Source organism: Corvus brachyrhynchos, unplaced genomic scaffold (assembly GCF_000691975.1).
Source record: "Corvus brachyrhynchos isolate BGI_N302 unplaced genomic scaffold, ASM69197v1 scaffold146, whole genome shotgun sequence".
NCBI classification, from domain to species: Eukaryota; Metazoa; Chordata; class Aves; order Passeriformes; family Corvidae; genus Corvus; species Corvus brachyrhynchos.
This window is the reverse complement of record NW_008238960.1, coordinates 1,196,967-1,224,528: the sequence shown is the minus strand read 5'-3', so window position 1 is coordinate 1,224,528 and position 27,562 is coordinate 1,196,967. Positions and strand designations below refer to the sequence as shown.

Below are 27,562 nucleotides of genomic sequence, written 5' to 3'. Positions count from 1 at the left end.
CATGAAGTGGAAGGAGCAGCAAAAACAACATTTGATGAATGGACTGCAATCCCCATTCCCTGTCCCTCTGTGCCATTTGTGGGGAGGATGTAGAGAAGATAAAATAAAACTGAGCCTGGGAAAAAGGGAGAGGTCTGGGGAAGCAGTTTTAAGATTTAGGTTTATTTCTCATTATCATACTCTGATTTTGATTGGGAATAAATTAAATTCATTTCCTTGAGTGGAGTCTGTTTTGCCCGTGATGGTAACTGGTGAGTGATCTCCCAGTCCTTATCTCGACCCATGAGCTTTTTGTTACATTTTTCTTTCCCGCTGAGGAGGAGGAGTGGTATGAGTGGCTTGGTGAGCACCTGATATCCAGCCAACATCAATCCACCACGGGGGTAAAGGTAGGGAAGAGGTGTGTGCTGGCCCAGAACCCCTGCATCATCACTCCAAGCACCCCAGAATGCCCTCAGCACCCTCTCCAATTCAGTACGTGTCTCACTCCTCCAGTGCCAACTCCAGGGAGGGGAAAAGCTACAGCTGCTGTTGGCTCCCTCCCATCTCAACCAGCACCCATTTGCACACAGAGCCTCAAAGTTTCAGCTTGCCAAGAAACACGTCTGTGTGGCACCCTGGGGGAAACAGAGCTGGCCCTGCCCCCACTACCACATCACAGGCCCGTGCTCCAGGGGGCTGGGAGATGGGCTGGATGAAGCTTACAGCACCAACACACCTTCTGTCAAGTCCTAGCTTCCAGACGCTCAGTGCAATAGTAATGGTCCTCCCCCCAATTTGGAATTTGCAATTGTTCTGTCCTTGCTGCATATGCAGATGTCACTTGCAATGATGCAGTGGTGTGTATATGACTATGAGTAATGGATGGCATGGATACACCATCACTGTTCTCATACTTCCAGCTATTGTGTCACTTCAGGATGCCACATTGCACAGAAAAGACAGGTTTTGTCTGCAGCTTCTCAACTTCACCCAGTCACCTGGAGAAGAGAGGTAATTCTTATATTCATTCTTACTTCTGGGGTAGACAAGAAAGACACCAATCTAGCTTGGGCAGATAGCTGCCCCTTACCTACCCTGGTGGAGAAAAGAGCAGTGTCTGTGAGAAAGGGAGTGTTTTATTGCCCAAAAGAAATGAGAATATTCAGCTGGTTGTGGAGAAGAAAGAATAAATAGGGGAGAGTACACCCAAGCCCTTGCTCTCTATTGTAACCCTGTATTTGCGGAGTCAATCATAGAACCATTAGGTTGGAAAAGACCTCTTAGATCATTGAGTTCAACCATTAACCTAAACTCACCTAACCCTGCCAAGTTAAACCCACCTCTAAACCACACCCCTAAGTGATGCATTTGCACATCTTTTAAATATCTCCATATTCAGGTGGATGTCAACCAGCACCCCCATGGTCCTTTTCAGCTGAGGACCTCTCCAGCCACACTTTCCCAAGCCTGTAGCTTGGGCTTGTTGCAACCCAAGTGCAGGACCTGGCATTTGCTCTTGGCAATGCTCATACAACCAACTTCAGCCCATGGATCTGCACCTTTGCCATGTGCCAGATGTCAAGGGCTGGCAGATCACAGCCCACTGGCACACCAGAGTCTGACCCTTGGCTTCACAGTGCAATAGAAAATGCTGCACTGCTAATGCAGAGGAGGCTTTGCTACCGTAGGCAGTCAGGGCCCACCACCAACACTGCCTGAGATTGGAGAGCACGGTACAAAGAGGCTGCATGCACCAAAAATTTCCCAACCTATCTCACAAATACCAAGTTCACACTCCATCTTCCTAACATCTGCAAAGTCACACAAGCCAAGCTGTTCTGTGCAGCACTGGCTACACAGCAAAGCAGGACTTAGGAGTAAATATTTCTTTCCTGAAATAGCCAAATAGCCCAAAGCTAAGCTGGGGTGATATGGAAGGCAGGAAATGCTCACCTTGTCGATATGGAGGATATGCTCTAGTAGGACAGCACAACTGCTCTTAGCGAAAATGAGCAAGCAGGTTAGGGGTGAGCAGTGCCAGAGAGCAACCTGGGGATGCAGAAATAAACAAATGGCAGCATTTGTCTGTGTGACAACAGAGGTGCCAACTGGAGAGGAAGGAGGCAGGAGCTGCGTTCAAATAGCTGGTATTGCCAGAGGCTGAGGCAGACTTGCGGTAAAAATAGCACTTCCCAGTAATGTACATCAGCACTGCAGTATCCAATGACAACAAACCTCCTAAAAAGCAAGTGCCTTCCTCACAGCTGAGCTCAATAGAAGGAGTTGTTAATGTAGTAACAGCCAGTGCCAAGTCTGTGTAAATTGCAAATGACCACAAAGAGGAAAAGCTGGTATTTTTTCAACTGTTTTTAAAATCTGAAAGAGAACTTATTTATTCTGCTGCTGGAATTAATTCTCAGAAAGACACCAGCCCTTCTGATCAGACACTAGACTAGGGGTGGGTTGCTAAATGCTGGTTTTTAATATGGTAATATGAAAATGCGCTATGGTGCTGCTGTTCTCTACCACTGATAGCAGATTTCATAAACAAGCTGTACCCATCTTCATTTGCTAAATAAATAAATGACATGCTGGAAAACAGCATTCACTTTTCTCATGGAACAACTTGCTTCATTCACATTCCCTGTATGTTGTATATTAATCATGAAGTGACAGCAACTAGAGGTAAAAACCAGCTATCAGTAACACGGTATCTGCAGTCAGGCAACAAACCTTAATTTTTACAGAGTTATTTCTGGAATTATTTAGATGTAGAAAAAGCTTGTAAAGTGCACTCAAAAGAGAGAAAAACAACCCAGAACATTTTCCGGTGCTTCTTTTTGTGGAACTATACTAGAGGCTGAGTAATTTTAAAAACAATTACGTCAGCCAGATATTCAGGCTCAATCTGCCTTATCCAGGACTAATACTACTCTAATCAAAGCTTTTCAGCATGTTCATTCCTTCTGCACAAAACCTGACTGGAACAGTCTCCAGTCTCTTGATTTTCCCTCGGAGTCTTTGCAGACTCTGCTCAACATTAGTCACTTGTGGGTCATTACACCTTTCTTCTTCCTTCATCTGAAAGGACAAAAACTACCAAAAAGAAGGATCTTGTAAAAAAACATGAGATGTGAAGCCCCCTCTTCCACTTCTCTGGTGAACCAGTCTGTCTTAAGACTGTTGCACCCCTCCATTCAAACAGCTTACAAACAGCAGCAGGGCTGCAGAGCAGCAGTTTGCAGAACACAAGCTGGGACTGAGCACAAAACATAAGAAAAAAGACACAGCAGTCCTCGCTTCCCATTTGCACTGCAGATTTTCTCACACTGATGTTATGACTCTGCATGTTTGCAGCTTAACACACAAACCCAAAAATACCCTGCGCGCTGGAAGGCACAAAGAGAATCAGACATTAGACGGTAACTTCCATTGAAAAATCCTGTAGTGGTTTGAGCAGACGTTTCAGCACAAATAGCAACAGGAGGTACGTGTTGCCCTGATGTAATTACATCCTGCTACAGTCAAAATCTTGGGGCTAACTGTGCTCGGACACTCGATGAACTCAAAACTTCTAAGTTATTTTCGATAATAGAAGAAAATAATATAATTTATTGACCTTTACCTACTTAAAGAGGAGAATTAGTCTGGACTCTTTGTTCAAGAATCAGTGGAAGTTATCCACAACTTCCACACATCATGGCCCCACATCATGGTCCCACATCATGGCCAACTTCCCCACATCTTGGCTATGACACAGGTTTTGCCAAATCTGAAAATGTGGTTAGACTTGCCACAGTTTCAGACATTTCTTCATATATTAGCACTTGACTTTCATACATGTTAAAACACAGTGACAATTCTTTGAATGACGGGATATAAAAGAAGAATAAAATAATATAAAAGCTGACAATACAGTATTTCGTTCAGGAATAAAGTCCACATGGAAACAGCCTGTCAGTGAGTATTTTCAACACTGCATTTGATCTTGGGAAGTGAGGAAGAAGGTACAGAAGGTATCTCTCCTGCAGCCTTTTAAGCTGCTACCTCCCACAAGCCATGTGCACAGGAATGTCTGGAAGAGAAAGCAGATTCAGTTGTAACATCCTGACTTTGGAAAACTTGCAGCTCCCATTTGCAGCTCCAAAATAGTCTACTTAGAAAAGACAGCAAGCATCCGTAATACTGCGCTTCAATCAGAAGCTGGCCTGCCTACAGCAGTGAAACACAAACCAGAAAACATGAAACATGAATGCCATGTTATTTTTAACACTGCACAAAACAAACAAAAATTAATAAACAGAGCATTTGTTTCTAACAAAATGCCATATGGCTTAACAAAAAAAGGAGTTCTCCTCATGCTAAGCAAATTGCTTAGCCTGCCAAAAACTATTAAAAGGGAAAGAAGAAAAAGAAAACACAGGGATCATATATCGAAAGTGTCTGAAGTTTGAAAATATGGAAGCTAAATGTGCATACCCTAAGACAGGTCCTTCTGTGTGAACAAGCAAAGATCTTGTTTTAAATATTGCACAGCCAGCTGGGAATCCAAGCATGAAACTGTTCACCAGTCCTACGTGCCCTGCTTGGTGTTGGTGCCTTACCTCACTTCTCAACAATTCCTCTGAGGCTGGAGCAGCGCTGACCATCTCCAGAGCAAGACATTTGTCCAGCCCCACAATACTAGCAGGAGTTAAGAGGAGCATGCAGCAAGAGAGATCCAGCATTTATTTTGGACCTCTGTAACTAAGCTGAAGCAGTTGAATTAAAGCCATATCCACAAGCAATTGATACCACAGTCAGCTGCAATCCAAGAGCAAACTATCTGAAAGTTCCTGTGATTTTCAGGGACTGTACTCATCACTGAGGAAAGATGAAATGCAGGATTTCACTCTGAAACACCATCAGGCAAACAAACCCAAGAAGGTGCAGTTGAACAACAAAGTTTCATGGAAAAACAGGGTAAATGGGTATTTTGTCAATTTTTTTTCATGATTATCTGTTTTCTAAACTCCCAAAAATGGCAGAGTGTCAGGCATATGAAAGGACAGTCAAGGAGAAACTACAAGACATGCCACACAGGGCCGGTGGATAGTCCAGGATCAGTAATATGGCCTCCAGGTATGCCAAGCAGCTGTACTTGAAGTTTTGTCTGTAAGGGTCCAGAAACTGGTAACCCTTAACAGCTACAAAGTACTTCTAGTACTCTACAACTTGTGCTGAAAAAAGAAGGGCAGCAGGTCTTAAACAGCCCAAAACACCCCAAGTTCTGTGAAGCAGGTGTGAAAATAAATCTCTTCTGTAGATCAGAGGAGAGATTTGAGCAACAATTCACACCAGTGCCCTTCCTGCAGGAGACACAGATGGATGCCAGCCAGACTGCAAAGCTCAGGTCTGCTCAGACATGTGGTATGAACACACATCAGACAGGCTCTGCTTCTGCTGCTGGTGAATTGGGAAGCTTGAGACCTGCTGCCATGGCAGGGAGCTGATTTGCTCTGGTGCCAGGGCAGAAAATCACGTCCTGCACTTCTCACAATAATGACAGTCAGCTGCCAAAACACATGGTACTGGCAACTTAATGAGAATGGTGCAGAGTACACCTAAATCACACCATCCTTCAACATCTCACTCATGAAGTTGTTCTTGAGGATCTGTCCCTGCTTCCCTGTCTCTCACCTCCCACTCATGGCATTGCAATTGGTGGAGCTGCATGCACAGCTGCTGGATCATGCTGCTCTAGATGCTCTCATGCTGCCCATCTTCTCGCCAGCCGCTTGGCACAGCCCACCCTGGGGCCTCACATCATGCACTGAAAGGTGGGTGATAAAAGGACTTGCTACCATGCAAGGCCACAAGGAAACAAATCCCAGGAGGCAACATTCCTGCCTGGGCTCGCTTCCCTACAGGGTGAATTGGCCTGCCACATCCCAGTTGCTGCAGCCTGCCCCCCCGCCCACTGCCAGGAGGGACGTCACTGCTATGTCCTGCAAGGCCAATGCCAAGAGGTGGCAACATTAATGTTCCTGTGCAACACCATTCAGTGTATTTCCTGCTCTGGTTCTAAATAATTTGGGACAAATTCAGTTTGAAAGGAAATAAAAAGATGTGCTTTGCTTCAGCCCAGCTGTGTATCCCAAGGCTCAAAGCAATGCTTTTAAATTTCCCTTTCTTCCTGCCCTAGAGAACCAAGAGATCATCAGACTCTTCATCCAGCTCAATCTGAGGTAATTTGAGCATATTTTCTCTTCAACTTCATGTAGTAACGAGTACATAGGCTGAGCACACTTCTAGTATTCCACTTCAATAACTGCAATTACCTCTTGGTCAGCACACACAAGGTAACAGTCCCAGCTCTAGTGCTTTCCTTGTTCTAGGTGACTGGAGTTCAGCTGTCTTCAAAGCCAGCATCCACAAGGACAAAATCTAATCATGTTGCAGTCACTGCTTTTCATGAATAATAATCACATCCTTCAGTTAGTAAAAATGCTTCTCACATTCTAGGAAAACACTTGGGGAAATGAAAATCCTAAACACACTAGTGGGTAAAATAAGAGTGATCACTCAGGGACAAAGTCCAGATTACTGTCCAGAAAGAAGTTACAGATATTTGCAAGAACAAAGCTTGCATTCTTCTCCAAAACACCTTAGCATGGTAAGGAAATAACGGTGGACCTGGCAGTATTAGGTCAATGGCTGGACTCAGCAATCTTAGAGGCTTCTTCCAACCTTACTGATTCTATGAAATAACCCCTCGCAAGCTCTATATGAAAGTATGTCACCACCTGATTCTTTGTCTGAAATGCCAGGTTTCTTCCTTTCCTTCCACATGCTCATGTGCACACAGAGGTGCAGAAGTGAAGTTACTGGTGACAGTGACACACCATACACCTGCGTGCTGCTTCTCAAAGCAAAGCCCAGTGGGAAGGCTGTGCTTTGTCAGCAGGTGCCACCACAAACCAACCCTTTCTGAGCCACTTCCCAAATGCAGCATTGCCACAGACCCACAACGGTTGCAGAGCTTTGAAGGCCTGCTGTAGGCAGAAATGAATGCTCTAGGGAAGAAATAAAAGCATCACGATCACATCCCACACACAGTAGCATGCAACAAAATTTCAGCCCAAGTAGGGTCTTTGCAGTTCAAAAAGGATAGACATCCGCTAGCCTATCTTCATTCCCAAACTCTTACCATCTGTTGCCTTGTACACTATTAATCTTGTTTTAGGAAATTCTCTTATACAAGACTTAGTATCTGAAGGGACAAGGCTTCCCCAACTACCCTGAAAGCTTGCCTGACAATGCCAGGACACTTGGCTTGGCATGTAATTCCCTTATGTGATGTAGACATATATCATTCCTAGCCATCCTCCCCAGAATAAATTAAAACCCTACCTTTCAGCCTTGTTGAAACAGGTTTTTCTGACATCAAGATTTTTTCTTTCTACATTCCACTCAAGAATACTATGAGCACTTACTCCCCTGTCTCAGTTTTTGGGCCGATCATTCAGTATGTTAGTCTCTGCACTTCCCACTCTTCTTCTGTTTGCTTGTCCCTCTGTGTCTGAGGAGCAGGGGACCAAATGCACCATTACACGTCAAAGCTGAAACAGAAAATCTCTGTAGTTGACCCACTTGGATCTGCCCAACTCCCATTCTCTACCCAGTTCTTCTAGGTTGCCTTTCTGGACCACCCTGCAAAGTCACTTCCGGGCCTGAGGTTCTTTGATCTCTTTTATCTGCTGTTCTGGCTCATCTATTAACTACTTAAATTACTCACCACTCTGCTGACTTTACAGATCTTCATCACAGTCAGTGATGAAGATATTTGCATTTGATGATATTTGCATCCTTGCATCTCAACCTACATTTCTTCCAACTCAAATCTGTTTACTTCCATTCTGTATTTCTAATACCACTCAGTCCTACTTAACTGAGGGAGACAGCCCTGCAACCACATAAGCAGGTAACTTATCCCACTTATGCTGTGGTGAACTCTGACAAAACAATACAGGTGCTGGAATTTCAAGGATTGAGGCACTTTTGTTCCCAAATTTGTTAGGTAACAGAGGAAGAAAACGTTTTAAGAAAACTTTCATCTCTCAGGTGTCTTCATGACAGGCTCAATTCTCACCTTTTGTGCCTTGACCTGGCCTTAACTATGCAAAATACCTTGCATGACACTTCCTTGCCAGTGGAAGATGGACCACCTGAACTTAATGGAATGCTTTTGTAACAGAAGTACAATAAATTTTCTCTTGTAATTCAAATTTCAGCGCAGAGAGAAAAGCACCAACTGAGAGAGCGCTCATTAAACATGCCAGCAGAGCTTTATTCCTATTACTGTCCAGAAGCCTTGAACTATTAGTAAAAAATGAATGCTTTTGGTTTGAAGTAATTTTCTTTGAATTTACTGTTTGAACTGAGGGGATGAGGTGCCAGGGGAAGAGAAATGAGAAAGAGGTTCAATATGTGCAAGAGCTGTAGCAGTCCACACTGTGCTACAACCTTAGAGATGCTTAAGGGAAGTGGATACTGCTGCTCACACTGTCAGAAAGGCTGAGAGAAGGAAGGTCCCCCTCCTGGATTTTTCCACCTGCCTCTTGCTTCAGTTCCTGAAATTTTCAGATATGCTGAGTGCACAGGCACAAAGAACTGTCTTTGGAGCCTCATACTGTGCTGCTGTAGGTTTTGAGAGAACAGCTCTGGGGAGACACAGCAGGAGAGCACAGAGGTGACTGCAGTGCTGACCCCAGCACAGCAACCCACAGGCCACAGATCTGCAGAGAGTCAAGCAGAAACTGCAGGCCCTTGAACCTGGGACATCGATCACAGGTCTGTTCCGAGTGAAAGGAGGGTCTGGAGAAGAGGAGAGAATCCACTTAGTTCCTAGGATCAGAACAAAATAGTTTCAGTCTATCTGTTCACATGCCAACAGGACTCTGCCCTCAATCTGAGTACACTGAAACCGAGCCTGTTTATTTTCCTGATGTAGTAACACTTCCAAGGGAGAAGAAACTAGAAATCTTCTGAAGACTTGAGATGACTTTCTTCAATCTCTTAGCCTTAAAACAGGCATATTTGGGAAAGGAATCTGATGTTCCTGTTGCCTATTAGAACCACAAATGGAAAGGTTAAGAGAGAAGACAAGCTGTTTGTAGTAAGCCTTACAGTTGTACAAAAACCTGGTCCATCCAGTCATGAAAATTGTTCACTGACTACTATGCAAACCTGGCTGTGTATGCAAAATCCAGAAATGAAAAACCTTGGAGTATTTTATATAAAAGCCATCATAAAGGAAAATAGCAACCAGCTGATCAGTACCAGGAGCAGAAAATGAAAGGTCAGCAAAGCAAAGCAATCAAACAAGTAGAACTTCCCCAGAAAACTACAAATGCTGGCTGGAGCCATAGAAGCAACGACAACGATTTCTGTAGACCCACAAAGAAAACTAAGGATCTGAGTAGGAAGAACATTTAGGAAGACGAAAGAATAAAATCACAGAACTACAGTAAATTACATGTATAGTTTAAAATAGGCAATTTGTAAGCACAGTGACAGTTCTGATTAGTGCAATAGGAAAGGCAGTGAAAGTAAGGAATGGGCTATACAACCTTACGTACAAACCACTTTTAAGTAGAGCTAGTAATTTTACATTTACCCTATGTAGTTCTGGCTCATGCTTAAGACCTTGATTTCTCTGTTTGCCAGGGTCCCAGACTTAACTTTTAGGTCCTAACTAGTCCCTTGAGAACTACTTTCTCTTTCATAACGTAGTCCCTATGATTGTCTGCATAATGCTTTATGCAATGAAAACCTGCTTCTTAGCTGGGTCAGATGATTTGAATCCACAAAGCTATATTGGGGTTTGTTTGCTTGTTTTTAATTAAATGTCTCTCACCTGTCATACCTCTCGTCCATGTTCTCCGTTTTGTCTGTTTAATATATAAAGCAGCTGCTATTTTAAGAATAACAGAAGACACTGCTTAATCAGCACCTGGAGAGTACAATGCCAAAGACTGACGGAAACAATTCTCTCTCTTTTCAGCATCTTCCTCAGTGTTAGTTCTGGACTGGACACAATGTACTCCTAACTCAGGTCACCACTGTACTGGCCAGTGTCTGCTTTGTGTATGTGGCATACTCAGAAAAGGAAATCTTTCACATAGGCATCCATTATCCCTACTCCTATTTCTTTGATTTTGCTCTCATCCATGCAATTTCTGACAGTGAGAAACAGGAGCTGAAGAGAAAAAAACATACCATTCAATATTTCCATTGCTTGCATCATTCTCTTTTAACTTCTCTTCTTTTTAGCACTTTTTAAGTTCTTTTCCAGTTAATTTCTCTTAGCCCTTTACTGAGCCTCCCCAAAGAAGCACCGATATGTAACACAGTTGCCATAACAGATGTGAATTGCCTCTCTTTTTAATGGAACCAAATTTATTCTTAAGAAGCTAATACACAGTTGGTGCCTGAGCAACAACTCTTGCTACCTCCCTCTAGCATAGTGTTTTGTTTTCTTTTAAATAGCATAAAGGAAGTAACTCAAAAGTTGCTCCAAAGGTACCTCACTGAAGCTGTTTTACTTACTCACAAATAAAAAATTCCCTCAGGCTAAAAAATCCCAGGAAACCACAGCAGTGGCATTTTTAGAGCACTTACCCATTCTCCTTAAATCTAAAATCTCACTAAATGAGGTGGCCAGACGTTGGTTAGCCAGTCCTGAATAAAGCCTTCTACATCTGTTCATCACAGCACCTGGTTAATCCAATACAGGCAGAGAAAATACAGCAGCATTCATTAATCTTTGCAGCGTTTGAATAAACCCAGGATTTGTCTCTGGGACAAACACTGTTCTCAGAAGTCAAAATTTTCTCCTGGAAACTGATATAAAGAGCTGCACGTCTCATAAAAGAAGAACTTTAGAGCAGTATTTAATAAAAGCACCCAACAACAAATTTTATCTCCCAAAGAAATACTGTCTTCTGCTATTTTTAATATTATCTGTAGAAGAGAAAAGTAAAGAATATATTAAATATACATACATATTAGAGTCATTTAATATAATTTATTTCTTTCATACCTCTTTACACCACACTCATTTCATTGGATACATTTCAGATAAATACTTGCTCATAACTAGCTCACAGCTGCAGCACACCTTTTAAAACATTTCTGAATGAAAAAGCTTCTTAGAATTTGCAGCTCTTGACTCCAGCAGCTTCTGAGACAATAAATGCCAATTGTTTCTCCTTCCCTGATTTGTGCTTCTTAAAACCGAATAATCACTGTGACTGACCCAGCACTGCCACGGGAGAGACTAAATTAATATTTTCTTTCATAGCACAATAACCTGATTGAATTAAACCCTGAGATTATCCTCATTCGGCCTTTTCAGGCTAGATTTCTCAAGACAGTCTCCTGTCAACATATAAGCAGAATCACTGATTGTGTTGGCTGTCTCCAGGCAGTGAAATTCTGAGCCCCTGACCCAATGCCAGACAAACACGACAGTCGGAAGTCTTGCAGAAAGGAGGTTCCTTCCAAGCAGACTGAAAGCTGTCCATGAGCAAGAAGACAGACCTGGGACTCCGCTTGCAGAGGGACAACACAGATTTTCCCTGGTTGTGTCCTTTTGACCCTGCAGCTGCCCTACCCTACCCTGAGCCAGGTACAGCAAGGGCCGTCCACTGAGGGTGCAGCCAGGGAAGAGACAACAGTGTATCAGGACCTCAACTACTGCTGCAAAAAGACCTTGCTTTATTGAACCCACATGTTTCCAAGCTAACAACTGATGGGCACATTTTGGTATCTGATGGATTTCGGCTTCTGAGATTTCAAGATGTGCAGCCCAGCTCTGTCCTACTGCCAGACCTCTTTCTTGGATCAGGGAAGATTGTGCCACACAGCAGCTCTAACTGAGAAGAAACTGCTTCTCCATGGGGTTGGAGCAGCAGCTAGCAGTCAAAATGGTTACTGCCAGGTGATTTTGAAAAGCTTTTGCAAAAAACTTTCAATGAAGGGCAGTTATTTTTTTCTGGAGCAGGGCAGCAGACAGGAATGCAATACTGTCCTGGAGCAAATCAACCCTCATGCAGTCCCAAGATTAACATGGTCCTTGGGTAGGACCACACACCTACAACTTGGTCACAGACCTTACAGAGGAACACTCTCCATCCTCCTCCTTTGCTGGAGGGAGGTCAGATGGGATTATGAGGAGTGCATAATAACAGCATTGCCTCCGTCAGAGGCTCTCCCCACACGTGCACAAAAGTACACACTGCCCCCGTACAGGAACTCCACAAAAGCTGTTGTCCACACAAGGATGTGATTCTCCCAACACCCTGACCTCTTGTGTGCAGATTCAGAGCCAACCTTCCTGCCCTTTCCACTGCCTCCTGTTAAACATCACCTTTTCTCACTAATGCAGTTTATTAGAAAGTGACTGGGAGGCAACTATCCTAGAAGGAGTGGAGATGCAAAGATAAATGACAGATTAAGTTCCTGTCTCTATGATTTTTGTCACAAAACAAAAGCAGCTAATAATACAAGGAGCATCAGATCCCAACTGTAGCAGTCAGCAGCTCTGCCTCCTAAAAGGTGAGAGAGGGGAGGTGTTCTGGATGTCAAATCTTGAAATATTTTACCACATAAAGAAAATTTACAAGTGATGACCAATCCTTTAATGTTACAGTGCTTTTTTTTCTCAAATACTCTAACGCTCTTTAACTTTGAGGCAGCTTTTGTCCTTTTTCTAATATAATCACTTATAATTCTAATCCACCCCAATAATTAAAGTAATTAAATTACTCTTTTACTAGGCAACCTGACAGAACTAGTTTAGTTCTTGAAAAGAATGGAGACGAAGTGATTATTTCTTTGATAGGTATTAACACAATTCATTACAAAGCACTTCTGTCAAGTTTAGTACCACAATTTATATAACTACTACTGTACTACTTAGCTTTGCAAGCATCCAAGAGTACTTAAACACTTAAACAGAGCTCCAAGTTTCCATAAAGTACTCATTTCCATAAAGTAATCAGGTGAATTGTCAAAGAGAATATGATGAAAATTTCTGTTCCTTTGACTAGTTTAGTTGTTTACTTAATCACAGGAAAATTTCCACCCATCAATCATCAGCCCACCAGGACATACTACACTATCTTCACTCCACATGAGCTGTTACTCAGCATGCATCTCCTTACTGTTTTCATTTCTTTCCAACGTCTCCTTTGGTCTCCACCCTCTCAGAACAGAGGAGGAAGCTACAGGACCTAGTAGTAATACTCCCACAAAAAGAAGGAAAAAGGGAGAGGAAGGGAAAAATGAAAACTTACAAGTAAGATATGAGGAGCTCTATCCAGCAGAACAGAAATATCAAAGAACCAGCAGACTCATTCTCAAGAGCACTATAAAGCACATAACTGTGATTCCTTCACTCTGGCCATGCTCTATTACAATAAACATAACTGACTAAGCTGCAGATGCCCTCTGGACATTTACCTCAGACACAGAGGACATTTTCAGTAGGCCACTTTTCAGGCAGTAGCAGATGGAAATACAGAAGTGAGATGATAGGACCCTTTCCACAACAGACTCCCAAAGGATATCCTGCCTGCCACTGCCACCTCTCCCATTTACCTCTCTCATGGCCCCTGGTCTCCAAGTTTGTTTATCAGGAAGTGACTGCTACCTCAAGTATGAGCTGTCCTCAACTTCTCACTTAAACAGGTGTTACTGGGGGGAAAGGGTTCTGGCCTTTTTTCAGAAACAAGAGTATCAGAGGAGTCTGCCAGGATACCCTGACCAGCTGGGGCCCCATACTGTAACCTTATTCTCCCTTTCTTTTTCAACAGTTAACCTTTATGAAAGGACTTGTTTGCTAAATAGACTTAATGTATCAGCTGCTCTGTCCCAGTTCAGAGACAGATACATGTTACTGCTTTTCTCAGCCAAGCCATGAGGACCTGTGAACAACCACTTCTCCAGCAGTAGTAAAGGCTGGGATCTTTATTACGGACACAGACTGCACTCCTGCACTGGCTGACAGAATTGCTGTGGTTTAAGAAGTTACCGCCTCCAACCAGCATGTAATGATTGACCAAAAGGACACTATACAGAACAGCTTAATACTCACTGCTCTCCCTATTAAGCTTAAAGTCACAGAGACACTTGAAACTCATCTCTCTTACTTTGCCACTGAGGCTTGCTAGGAGCATGGCTGGCAGCCAGCCATTTTGGCCCAGATCCCCAGTGCAATTGCTTCTGACAGTGCAACCATCCACACCTGTGGTTATTTCTGCCCTGAGCTATACAGAACTGCACAGAGCAGTGGGCATCAGCTATCCTGGGTATCAGCTATCCTGGGCATCGGCCAGTCCACAGCTTGTAAATACCCATGCAAGTAGGCTGGCTGCACTGTTACATGCTCCCTTCACTGTTTCCATGACTGGGGTCTCCTCTCTAATGTGCTTTTAGAGAAGTGGGCACAGGAAGCCAAGTTCAGAGGAAATATTTCCAACAGCTCCTTCAACAGAAGGCAATATACTGGCAGAAGTCACTCACTCTCACAGAAGGAACAGCCCACTAATGCTTAGAGAACATCCAATCAGTTTAGGATTGCATGGTACTACAAAGTGTGTGTGGTACCTGCAACATACATAAAACTGCAATTCAGCCTGAAAAAATGAAAGAGCACCAACATGTGCATGAACAGCCTCCCACTGCAGTACAGCAGCACAAAGTTGTGCATTACCTCATCAGTCCCCAGACCCATCAATGTCCAATGCCACACAAAGAACTACTTCAAGAGTAGAACCAGAGAGGGGAATGCATTCTGGAATGTGGACACAAGTGATACAGAGTGTGGCTATCCTTGACCTGGTTCTGTTCCACGGCAAGGAAACATGAGCTTTTTATGCTAGTTTCTCTTGACTAAATGCAGCACTCTTTTGCCAAGCAGTCTTAGATGGGAATTCTGCAATACTATGCTTAGCAGTTTAGAAAGACCGAAGAGGGTTTTTTAAATCCTTTTGCTAATACCATATACAGGAAATAGGAAAACTGTACATGCATGAAAAATACCCCAGTATTTTGGAAGCAAATCCTGATTCATTCTGTACCAAAGGGGCTCTCAATCAGAAAATGTCTGAAGCATCAAAGCAAATTTCTGAACATTTCAACATTTCAAGTTAGAAAAGATCTCAAAGTAGCTAGTATAAGCATGCGCAAGCCAAACAAGTAAAGGGAACAATGTGAACAGAGGACAGAATTGCATTGGTTTGGGGGTGGCATGGTTATTTGTTTTGACCAAAGTAAAAATTATCCCAGCAAATTTAAAAGCAATGCCAAGAAGTCATAACAAAGCAATGAAAGAGAAGACAGAGTCGCAAATGATCACAGTACTCTGTGAACTGAATTTGCTGCTGTATTGTTTCTACAGACCAATGCACTCATACAACACAGTAAAGGTTTCCTCTCTCAAAACCCTTCATAAATTGCCTTTATAATCTTAGTGGTACCATTGGAGTTATCCAATAAACATTGTGAAAAGATAATCTGATTTAGTGACTCAAGAGTGGGCACAAGATTAAAGTGTTCTGTCCCACATTTTTTTACAGAGGGTTTCCTAGTCACGACTGTAAAAGTCACATCTGAGCTTTCTTAAATGTCAGTTTCAAGCTTTGACACAAAAATAAACAGTGATGTCATTTGCTACGAATGTAATAATGGACTATGAAGAAGTGATGAGAAGACGTGAGAAAAAGCTAATTATATGAGTTACACTGATAGTTATAGGCTGCAGGCTCAAAATACTTTTTTTCTCTTTATTACTTTTGATATGCAAGATCTCTTTAGACCATTTCTAATTACCAGTGTAGCACAGCTTGAGTTGTACAGCAACATGTTGCTAATGGCAACAGCAGTGGTTTCACATGTTTATTTCACTAAAACATGTTTCACCTTGGACCTGTCCAGCTGGACTTGGATAGTGGGTCAGACTTCAGAGGCATCATGGAACTCCCACTGCCTTCAGCAGTGCTGCACCAGCTCCTACTGACAGAGTCTACTCTGACCACTGCTGTATTTTCAAGTAACAATTGTAGAGATGACATTGTCCTTCCTGGCAAAGCATTCCCACACTGCACAGACAACCCACACGGAGGCACATGCACGTGTTTGATGTAGGACAAGCACCGTACCTCATTCCTTCTGTCGATCTGTTCTGGTAGTTGCGGTACAGCTGGGGAACACCCAGCATGGCCTCAGTGAACACCGCAAGGAAGCCCAGTGTTTCCACAAAGAGGGAGGAGTCCAGCCACAGGTAAGTGATGTAACCAGTCACACCAGTGAAGGTGAGGACACACTGCACGTAGTCTGTAAACTTGCTCCAATGCCAAAAATAGTTCAAGTCAAAATCTGCAACAGAACAGGAATGCAAGAATCAAATATGTTTTCCCAACCAACCCAAAGTTAATCGGGGTGGAAGTGAGAATTGGGAAGCATGAAGTGGCCACAGTCTTTGGTGGTAGGGAATAGCAGAAAATGAGGGATAGGACTGAAAAAAAATAAAAACAAAACAACCAAACACTCTCACAACCAGCACCACGCTCCGCAAAAAATCCCCACAAAAACAACAAGAAAAATAAAGAATAACAGTCCTGATTTCAAAAACATTTTTTGGGCTGTGTTCAAAAAGGAAACAGTAAAACAAAGGCTTGCAAGCCAACCAAGTATTTACAAAGATAACTTTTTAAAAGAAAGCATTTCAAAAATACCTTCCTGTATCAAACATGAAGGACTCTGGATACTGCTCTAGTGGAGCTGGAATAAGAAATGTTTCACAAAAGCCTTCCCAATACTAATAACAGGCCACAAGCACAGCAGTGCAAGCATTTTTTCTCTTAGGTCATTATCTCTGTCTTCCAAGTGCCTCAATCCAAGCTGCTTAGAAGGTCACCTGAAGTCCACAGCTCTGTTCCCTAGTGCAGTGCAGCTGCCTGTGGTGAAGGGCCCAGTGCAGCTGCTACAAGACAGGTACAAGACTGTGGCAAGATTTTCCCTGGAAAAAAGCCTCCCACAGACATCACCTTTCACTCCAAGGACAAAACACACTTTGCTCTTGCCTTTGCCAGCACCAAGGAGTGCAGGATGAGCACGCATTTCTGCATCTGTCACAACAAAATGCTGAGCCACAAAACACAATACCCCCTCTTGAGGGAAGGAGAGAAGGAACGAAGCAACCAGGGCATTTGCTTGGCACATTCACAGCATATCACTGGAAGATATGTAGCTGTCTTTTTGATGAATAATCAAATACACAACCCCATAGCCATTGATTGTATAGCAAAATAAAAACTTCATTTTTAACAAAAATGCTACAATAACTGTTCATTAGTGACACTGAACCATGCCGCAAATCAAGTCCCTCCTGATGGGAGAGAATTTTCTAAAAGTCCTTGCAAGGAGTTTCAAAGATAAACCAAGACTTTTCCTTGAGTTTCAATGCTGCCGGATTGTTGTTTATTAAGTCTTATCAGAGGAACAGAGCCACTAGCGTGACCCAGGTACAGCACAGAGAACAGAAAAGCAGGAGTGGAGTCTCTCTATCAAGATTTACACGGCCTTTTAAAGATATTTTAACCAATAGTTACTAAAAACGTACATTATTTTCACTTTCCTACCAATTATTCAGTAACACGGGCAGGAACTGCGGAATTCTCTATCCAATCATTCCAAACTACTTTTACTGCAGAACATGGAGTAGTAGAAGAAGGAGAAGGTTTAGAGAACACCAACAATCCTCCATTTTGATATTTTTTACTGTTACCTATTTACTACAAAGAGAAGCCCAAAACCTCTGAATTTTTCACCCTGTGACAATCTTACATAGTAGTCTATCACCTAATTCACACCACTGTATTTTCTAATTCCTGTCTGATCGTTGGTAATTTTTTCCGAGGTTGGAGGCTAAAACAGTGTTGTTCAGGGGGGTAAGAACCCTTAAAAACAGGCAGAGAAATATTCTCGGCACTCTGGGTTACTACACATTAGCAGGTGCTGTTCCTGCCTTCCTTTCTTAGAAGCACTTTAAGTTAAAAATACCTACTTCAGACCAACTGGACTCCCTTAACTACCAAGGTGATGAACTACTGTCCTAACAGGGTTAATTCAACCAGCCCAAAGCCGTGCTACAAGACAGGTACATCACTAGAAGATTTCATCACTAGCACGTCACTAGAAGATTTCTGTTGCTGCCACTTCAGAAGCAGTAGAGAAAGCTAAAGAAATAGTCCCACTGCTGACTCAAGCAAGGAAGACATCGACCTCCACTAACACTAGCAGCAAATTCAGTGAGATGGGAAAACAGCACTTAGCTGCCTAAGGATACATATGCATGCCAAGTAATAAGTCTCATTTTCTGCATCTCTTTATACCTTCGTATCAGTATCAGTCTGGCCCTCAGACACCCCTTAGTAACTATTCTCTTTATAGTACTTGGCAAACCCACACCTCAGGACACCTCCTGACTGTGACGACTGACTTCCTCGACCTGGACGTAGTGCACCTAAGGATCCTTAAAATACATACCAAGGTAAAATCCCCTCTTCCCTTTTAACCATGTTTGACTCTTCATTTTAAGACCAGGAAAAGGCATCAACTGCACCCAGCTGAATCATTTTATTTTGCCACCCAAAGAGGAAGGCACAACTGGCCAGGAGCCATACTCAACCTGCAGCATTGTCAGCCATCACCTGGAATTGAATTGGCAAAACCACTGTCAATGTAAATGCTGACTTTCAGTATTTTATGGTAGTGGCTCCTCAGCCTCAAAATTCAGGGACACAAGACTAAATAAAAGCTAGACCCAGTGCTGGCACAGCCCAAAGCACATGAGCCTCATGCATTTCTGGAGCTTTGTGAAGCCTTTCTTTTTTGGAGGTGAAGGGCCCATGGCCCTTCACTCATTAAACCTTCCTACCAGCTGTCAGATATGCCCTGCATACACCGTGTTTTTCCTCCTGCGTTCTCCACATGCTCAAGGATTCTTTTTAAAATACCCTTCCCTGGACACCAAGTCCTAATTTCCCCAGTTCATTTTCATAATAGAAATCAAAGAACTAAAACTACATCGAAGGAGCAGAAGTTTAGGACGTTCATGAAACCAAAAATGTCAACATTTCTACAGCTACTGTGAGGCAAGCTACAAAATCCATGGATCCATGCAAACACTTGAGCATGGATGAGAAAAACACTGTGTGAAACAGGACTTCAGCCGAAGCAGGAGAACTAATTACTAGCACAGAGAGTCTCTTTTGCTCAAAACTATGATGATGCTAGACAATCTCCATTTCACTGTACAAGTTTATAAGTTTTAGTTTCTGCTACAAATTTTGCTTGGTAATGTATTCAAGAAAGAAGGGAAGAAGGAGAGAGAAAACAAAAGAGGTAAGAGCAATCATATTTGGTAGTAGTTTTGCAGAAACACATCTGAGTTGTTGTAAAAAACAACCCAATATATAATTATTAATTGCTTTACTTAACAGATGTATTCTCCAGATGCAGAAGTCTATTTCAGGACACTACACATCACCACACTGCATTACCAAAAAAAAAAAAAGGCAGAGAATTACATACCTGACTTTCCATAAGGGTTGTAGCTTCTCTAGCCCTTATTTGAACTGCTAAAATGTTTTGCCACATGACTGCTTCTTCTTAACCAAGGCTAAAGTTTATTTTCTTTGACAAATGGTTTAAAAAATTCAGAGGGGAAAAAAATCACATACCCATTACTTCAAGGTCTGGAAATAAACTGTGACTCATTTTTCTGAGTGGCTCCCTTCTCGAGGGGGTCCAAACACATTAGTTCTGTAATGGGAGTGGTATTTTTTTTTAAAAATGTTGATTCTGCTGAGTACAGTGACAGGTATGTGCAAAAACCCCATCTTTTAAATGCTTAAAACCCCAAAATTCATGTGTATGCAAACCAGTCCTACCCCAAGAAGATAGTAAGAGACACCAATCAGTGCGCCAGACCATGTCATCTGAGAACTGAACAAAGTTATAAATATCATTGCAAACATTATTCATGTTTGAAGAAAAGTATGAAAATAAGTATGATATTGGGATTTTTGCCCCACCATCATCTCTTTTCTTTAAAAGGACAAAACAAGAAACCCCACTGTACCACCATTTACTTCTAGCAAACGTCTTAAAAACTGTCTAAGTTAAATGTGGGTGCGTATCTTTCTACTCCCTGAAACACAAAGGCACTGCCTGCACAGCTCACTCCATTCTGCCCAGAGAGAAATTCCTGACATGGGTTTGTAACCACATTCAGCTGATTCAGTTCAAGCAGTAACTCCCAGTCACTAACATCCTGTGTGGATCAGAATTGGTATTACTGCGATGAAAGGTACTGTACTTTATTACCCATGGCTGAGCTCTTTAAACCACTCAGTGAGCTGCAGTTTAAGCATGTTAATCCATTGATAGATGAGAGATTTATGTCGGAAAAGCCTATTCATGCTGGGGGAAGGAGCAGCTCTGTAGGTTTTTTTGTGCACTAACTGGAGAAAACTCTATACAGCTTGAGGGTGAAGAAGGATGAAATTAAAAGGCCTCCTGTGGGAAGCACTTTGCATGTCAGATACGAAAAATGTAAAGCAGGCAGAGACTGCATTGTAAATAACAATGATTATTATCAGTTGGGCCAAAATGAAAGTAGTAAATCCAAGATTCTGGTGTGGGATAGATGCCAAGTAACACAAAGAAGAGTCCACAGTATCAGCTTTCACTTGAGGATGGCACAGAGGTCCAAACAGTTACATTATTTTTAGTCAAGAAGCATTTTATACCAAGCCAGCTACCATGCTAGTTCCTTTTGGGAAAGTGAAGCGAAGACTTTAACATCCTAAAAATTATTTACTGTAGCTCTCAATTTCACTTACTAGTTGTATCTTATTTTGTGCCTTGACCTTTCTAATTCTGTACCTACATCCCTTGCACTACATTCACTTACACTTGTCCTTAGACATTTGACCCAGCTCCTCCTTTTTGGTTGGCTCCTTCCTAGTTTTGAGGTCAAGGAAAAGCTTGCAATTTCCACTGCCTGTCTTTGCAAGGTGGGAGAGTTTGCATTTGAGCCCTCTGTATAGCTTTGATAAGGAAATAAACTCTTTTCTTCTTATGAAGGCTACTGGTTTTACTCTCTCTCCCACTCCTTATGAATGCCATTACATCATAGTCACTCACCAAAACTGCCTCCTGTAATTAAACTCTTGACTTGCTGTATGAAAAACACTGCTCACTAACTCCTTCTAAGAGCATGCTGGACAGTCTCTACCTCTGAGTCCCCTTCTAAACAGATGACTGGGTAGTTAATCCTCCTATCCCTTGGTACACAGCTAATTCTTATATTTTGTGAGACTGTGGTGCTGTTCAAAGGACATCCAATTTCCATCATCTGACTATGGACCACAATGCCTGCCCACCTGACCTGTTCCTGCCACACGATCAAAGGACTCCAGCCCAAGCAGTCAGATGTCCAATGCCTTCCTTAACAACACTGCAATCCAAAACCTGAGAGCTTAGATGCTGTGAAAGAGCCTGAAAACAGTAATATATCCAACCTGGAACAGTTACAAAATGCAGTCATGGCTGGGAATTATTTCAGGTTACTATCCATGGTCTGTTTACTGTAAAATGTACACACTTTGAAGATGCAGGAGCTGCAACCTGCACTCTCTGTGCTCCCTGTGGGTCTTAGCCACTGGGCTACAGTACAACACTCTCTCCCTCATTTGCTCTTCTGCTCATCTCCAGAACTCATGGTCTCTTCTGTAAAAGGGGTTCAGCTCTGAGCTGCAGGCAAATATGATGCTGCTCCTCATCCCAGCCTGGCAACAACGGCAACTCTTTGGACAGTTGGAAGATGCAGACTTGTATCCCCAGGCTGACATGAAAAGCTTAACTCAGACCTCTCACACTTCCAAAGAGTGCTCTAAGCTAAGCACAGGTCCTGCACTAAGCAGTGGTATCTTAAAAATAAATTTTGCCACATTCTCTGAAGAGGACTTGTGAGGTACCTGCCACAGGAGGTTGGGCCCAGGCAGTGGATTCTGAAAAGGAGACTTTTTACACTTACAGTTCCTCAGCTGCAGCAAATCCTCAGATATTTGCCTCAGGCATTATCTGTCTCCCTGGCAATCCTGATTTCAGCTGTCTCATCTAAAAACAGCAGCAGAATTGCAGAGAAGCACGCCAGCTAGCACTCCTCACCTTGCTCATTCTGAGCAGCTCCCAGTCAGAACCTGGGCTTCTCTGATGCTCTGTTCTGAAATTCCCGTGTACCCCACAGGGCACCCAGGAAGTAACTGGGGTGACAAGGGCAGCAAGGCTCTGCATGACTGTTACTGGGTGATCCAAAACTTTTTCTCTCACTCTCAGTCATCTACATATCCAGCTAGGCACTTTCCTCTTTCCTTCCAGAAAGAAGGAAGGAAGCAGCATTACAGACAGACAGTGTGAACTGATACATTTAGATTTTCTTCCCCTTTTTCCAAGAAGTGATAGAAACCTGCAAATGCTGTCTGAAACCAGCATTTCTTTTACACTCACAGGGACTAAGAAGGGACTTTCACTCATGGTACAAAACAGAAGAAACGAAAGCTTAGCACCAAAAACTTCTGGCTCTGATCCAAACCGCTGTCTTTTTGAAAGGACATTGTCTATAAAGAGACAATGCTCTTCATCTCCATTCCTTCAGGCCCATGACCTAGGAATTCCACAAACTCAGAGTTACTTTTACATATCTGCTCAACCCTGTCACTGCAGTACTTCAGCATCTCTCAGACATTCCCTTCTATCTGGTCTTCACACTGACTTGTACCCAAACATTGTCACTTTTTCCTCTCTAGCCCATCTAAGATAGGAGCATAACATTCTGGAGGGTCTTGAACCTCTTCTGAAAATATCACCCCAGCCTATAGCAAACAAATTACTCTCCTCCAATGAAATCCATTTTTTATAACCCTTGGCTCATACAGTGCCTTCTCTTGGCCACATCTAATGTCAGTTCATTGAAGCCAGTCCTCTTAGTATTTGACTCTCCTTAAAAGCCTGGCATGAGTCCTTTAGTCAACAAAAAGTAACCAGCAGATTTTCTTTGAAGATACACACAAAGAACTTTTGTTTTTAAAAGCTCAATGAAGCTTTCAGTACTTGATGGGAGACAGAACACCTGAGATTAGAAGTTCAAGTCTGATGAAACCTCCTCTACATCAACATTATCCCTATCTCCCCTCATTCATCTTCTCTAGTTTGAAGGCAAGTACTTGCCTTGGTTTTCTTTGCCTCATTTTACGTAGCGTCACAACCTTCTAAAATCTTCTGTGCTGGTCTCTCAAGTTCATGTTTTTTCCCCTCCCACCAGGATTATTACCCAGTCTTCTTCCTCCTTCTCAAAAACCTACATATAAGTAGGCCAACATTTTTTCAGCACTATCCTGCCTATCCAGGGCTTCTCACTCATATTCCACACTGTCCCTCAGCACACACCTACAAGCATCAGCAACTGCTCTATTCTTCCCCTTTGGGTTCTGCAGGGTCCACTCTACCTCCTCACCAAAGGGAATTACCAATTGCACAGTTAAGAAAACAATTACGAGTTACAACTACTTCAGAAAAATCTGACACAAATGCACTAGTACATATGAAAAAGTCAAACAGTCCACACTCTATTTCTTAACATCCTGCCTTTCCCATTAATGTGCTACTTCCCTGATTTTACAGCCTTTGGTTTAAGGGAAACCTTTGAATACCACTTAGCACAGTGGTCCTCACCAGAGATAATTAGCAGTAACACCTATCTTGACCATTCTGTGACCCTTAAAGAGCAGCAATTTAAAAGTTACAATTTATTCTGAAAGTTTTACCCCTGCTGCTAACAACACACAGGACAATAGGAATGAAAAGCTAAATCAAAATATTTGTACCCTGGGCACCTTCCGTGCAGCTGACAGCCTTTGCTGTGCTATCTGCAGTGTAATTTGCTTTGTACACAGCTTCAGTTTATGGGAGTCCCACAGTGAAGAAAAAAAAATTAGAGAAAAATGCAGTTATATAAACCCACAAAATTAGGTTGACCTTTACCTCATCTTTAAGAATTTCCACTGTCTTACAAAAGGATGCAGAATTGTTTACATCAGTTGTACTGCACTGATACCAGTCCTGTCAACATTTAATTTGCGTGTTTATACCTAAATATGCCTGCATACACATACATGCCTCTTCCTCACAGTACCGCTGATGTTATAAGCATTAAAAAGAAAGCAAAATTATAAAAGCAAGCAGGGGAGAACAGAGATTTTTTTTTTTTGTTCTAATACAGAGGAAGTTTTAGCAAGTATAGTATCTGTGAACAAGGTTCCAGCTGTTGGGCTCAGAAACTACTGATGAATGCCAGCTGAGCTGGGAAATCCACATGGAGCAGTACAGTTCAACCCAGCCATCTCCACACATCACAGCAGAATGAGTGTAACCAACCTGGGGGCAGGCAGAAGCAAACTCCTACCCCAGTCCCTCCCACAAAAAGCATGAAGAAGAGCACTCTGGACTAGTCTCTTCCAAAGCAAGGACATTTCTTGGAGTTCTCCAGATGGAAGATGCTTTTGCGGCAATCTTGCAGCAGGTACACATGCAAGCCCCCTACCAATGGACCTTGTGCAACATATGCTAACCAAACTGTCTGCTTCCCAAGTCCAGCTGAGAGAAAACACCAGGTCTCCGCTCCTGGTGTACTAGTAGGCCAGTAAGATTAGGAGAAGAAAAAAAAGACAACCAGCGCCACACACATGCCAATATTGCTACTAGGGCAAGGCACTTAACTTAAGGCTAGATATATCTAAATCAAGGTACTTAGAGCACTGTATTGCCCCTGTAAAGACTGGCTTCACCAATAGCATCACTACTGAAACTACCCTACTGTGTTACTGCTGCTCTTGCCTGTTCAGTATAGAAGTCTCTCTCCTTTCTATTCCAATGTACTGACTGTTGTTCTTAGTCACTGTGTCCATGAGATTGCAGCAGGCAAAAGCAGCAGTTACCTGACTTAGGACCAATGAAGGAAAACAGCCTATTAGGCAGATCATGGGGCCTGGAAAGCCACTGGAATAAGAGAGCTGTGGCCCAAAGGATTTAGAGCTATGGAAATAAGCTCTGTATTTGAAAGGTGGAGTGAAAGCATCATGAACAGCTTTAGAAGACACAGGACTCAGACTGAGCATGGACCTCAGGAGGAAATCCTTCTCTAAAGCTGCAACAGTGACAGTGAAATGGGAAGCCCAGAGGATGCCATAGCAGAGTTTTGATGACTCTGGGCAGCCTTCGCTTTCACTACAAATACTCCTGATTCTGCTCACCTCCTACACCAGGAGCATCAAAAACCCCAGAGCAAGTCAAACTAAAGAATTGCCCCAACCCTTCACCCGCAAGAAGAGCTGTGAAGTCAGGCCTTTGCTCCCAACTGTGCCAATGATGGAGGCGGCAGATAAGAGATAAGCTCACTCTTCTTTTGGCCAGATACGCCTTCCTATGCTAACTATAGCCAGAGACTTCTTTTTCTGACAGCAAGATAAGCAGGGATGATGAGAATGTCACAGCAAGAAGAACATGAAGTACCTATTTTCTCTTTTTACAATAATTTTAACAATATTTTACACTATCATCAGCATAGTTTATCGAAGATATCACCCACAGCCCTACCAGGCAGTAGACAAAGGCCTCCAAAAAAGACTAAAATGAAGTAAGTTAAGCACTGCAGAGCATGCAGCCTTGACTCTAAAATTCTTGTAATTGGGAGTTATAAACTCTCTGTGAAAACAGTTTAATTTATTTTGAATAGTACTGAAACTTATTCTTTGCAGCTTATATCTCAGAAGATATCAAGACTACTATAGTATTAGAAACAATATGCCCTTTCTCATTTAAAGACTGTAATTAAAGAGATGAATAAAAGTTCTTCTAAACATTACAAAACCAAGCTGTGCATTAGACCAGATGCAGTCTGACTCAGATTCCACCATGCCAGAGATTACAATGCCAGGTTGCATGTATAATGCAGCAAGTTACTCCCAGAAACTGTGGAAGTTAACTACCAGGTAATACTTTACCACCTTTTGAACTGCACATCTTTGAGAAAAATGCTGATAAGTGATCCCTCTCTTTTTCAGCCTTGTCTGAGCTTGACTGGCCTGACACTCTACCTCCTCTGCTGTGAAGACACCACAAAAAGAAGGTGTTTGTGAATTTTTTTTGGGACACTGAAGTCAGACATGCATAAATGCATGTGTAAGTATGTATACAACACAAAGCTAGACAGACACTCTTCATAAAAATCTAAACTCATCTCCTCATTTAGGATTTTTGGGGACAAGTTTAATCCTTGTTGCCTAGGTAACCCACCACCAGCCAAGAGAAGTCCTAGCCCCCAAATTGGCCCTACTAATTCAGCATCCAAACAGAAGAATGCCTTGTGCAGCTGCCTCCTTTGCTAAAACAATGGGATGTGGCCTGCTAAACATCTCTTGGCGATTACCTCAGTTAACCTCAGAATAACCCATTTTAGTATCAATAGCTAAATGCTTCAAAGTAATCACAAGCATGTAGGAAATTGTAGGAAGCTTTCGGCTTTCGCCTCTTTTTGCCTCTCCCCTCTGCCCAGTCCCAGCTACACACATGAAAATGTCAGACATGTTTTCTTTAATTATCTGAACTGCATTACAAAGATGCTAATATCTCAAAATGATGGCACAGTCTACTCCATTTCATAGAGCTTCCTTTCAAATATCTATTATAGTTAATAATAACAGGGTAGGCTGTTGAACAAGAATCCTGTTTTCAAAAAAAAAATTGTATTTCTGGATTTTTGTTCTATGCTGGAATAAAAAGGAAGACTTAGGGAAATCTGAGGGAGGATGAAGAGAGGCAAACATACAGATGGGATTTGGGAAATCAGTTCAAACTTTTCATGTCTCTGATTTGAATTAAGGACCTTCCACCTGGGTTTTTCCATGTCCTACAGCACCAGGTCATAAAGCTATTACCCACTCAGATCTGGAAGCATCTCCTACATTCTGACCAATTTTGACCAAATTCATTAAAATAATTTATGTATGTATGTTTGTGAAGATGTGACCATTCACTGGTGACAACCTTTATCACCAACAATGAATTCACAAATTTCCAGCCAGCAGTAGCAAAAAAAAGTCTCAGTTTCTAACTTCTCATTTGCTACCATAAACATCATTTAAGTATATTGAAACTTAAAAGTGTGAAGGTGACTACGGAAATTCATCTGTTATTTTAAAAAAAAAAAAAAAGATAGATAAAGTTGGCAATAATTCCAATCTCCATGCAACTTTCTAGGGAAAAGAGAACAGAAGGATTTCAGGTAGCAGAAGGTTTTCCAGAACGTCCATGCCTGCAGTGTCCCCTCACAACCATTAAACCAAAACTCATTCTATTTACAGCAAGTCTGCACAGATCTAAATTACTGTATACAGACACCAAGCAGCAG

The 27,562-nt window shown here is 42.3% G+C and overlaps 1 protein-coding gene across 1 annotated transcript in view; it reads right to left on the bottom strand.

Annotated features, from left to right (window-relative positions):
* PQLC1 (PQ loop repeat containing 1) overlaps nt 1-27,562 on the bottom strand; it is a 65,476-nt gene that overhangs the window by 6,257 nt on the left and 31,657 nt on the right. Inside the window, exon 3 of the mRNA XM_017738630.1 lies at nt 16,188-16,404. Coding sequence (XP_017594119.1) covers nt 16,188-16,404 — 217 coding nt within the window. The remainder of the gene's footprint in view (nt 1-16,187; nt 16,405-27,562) is intronic.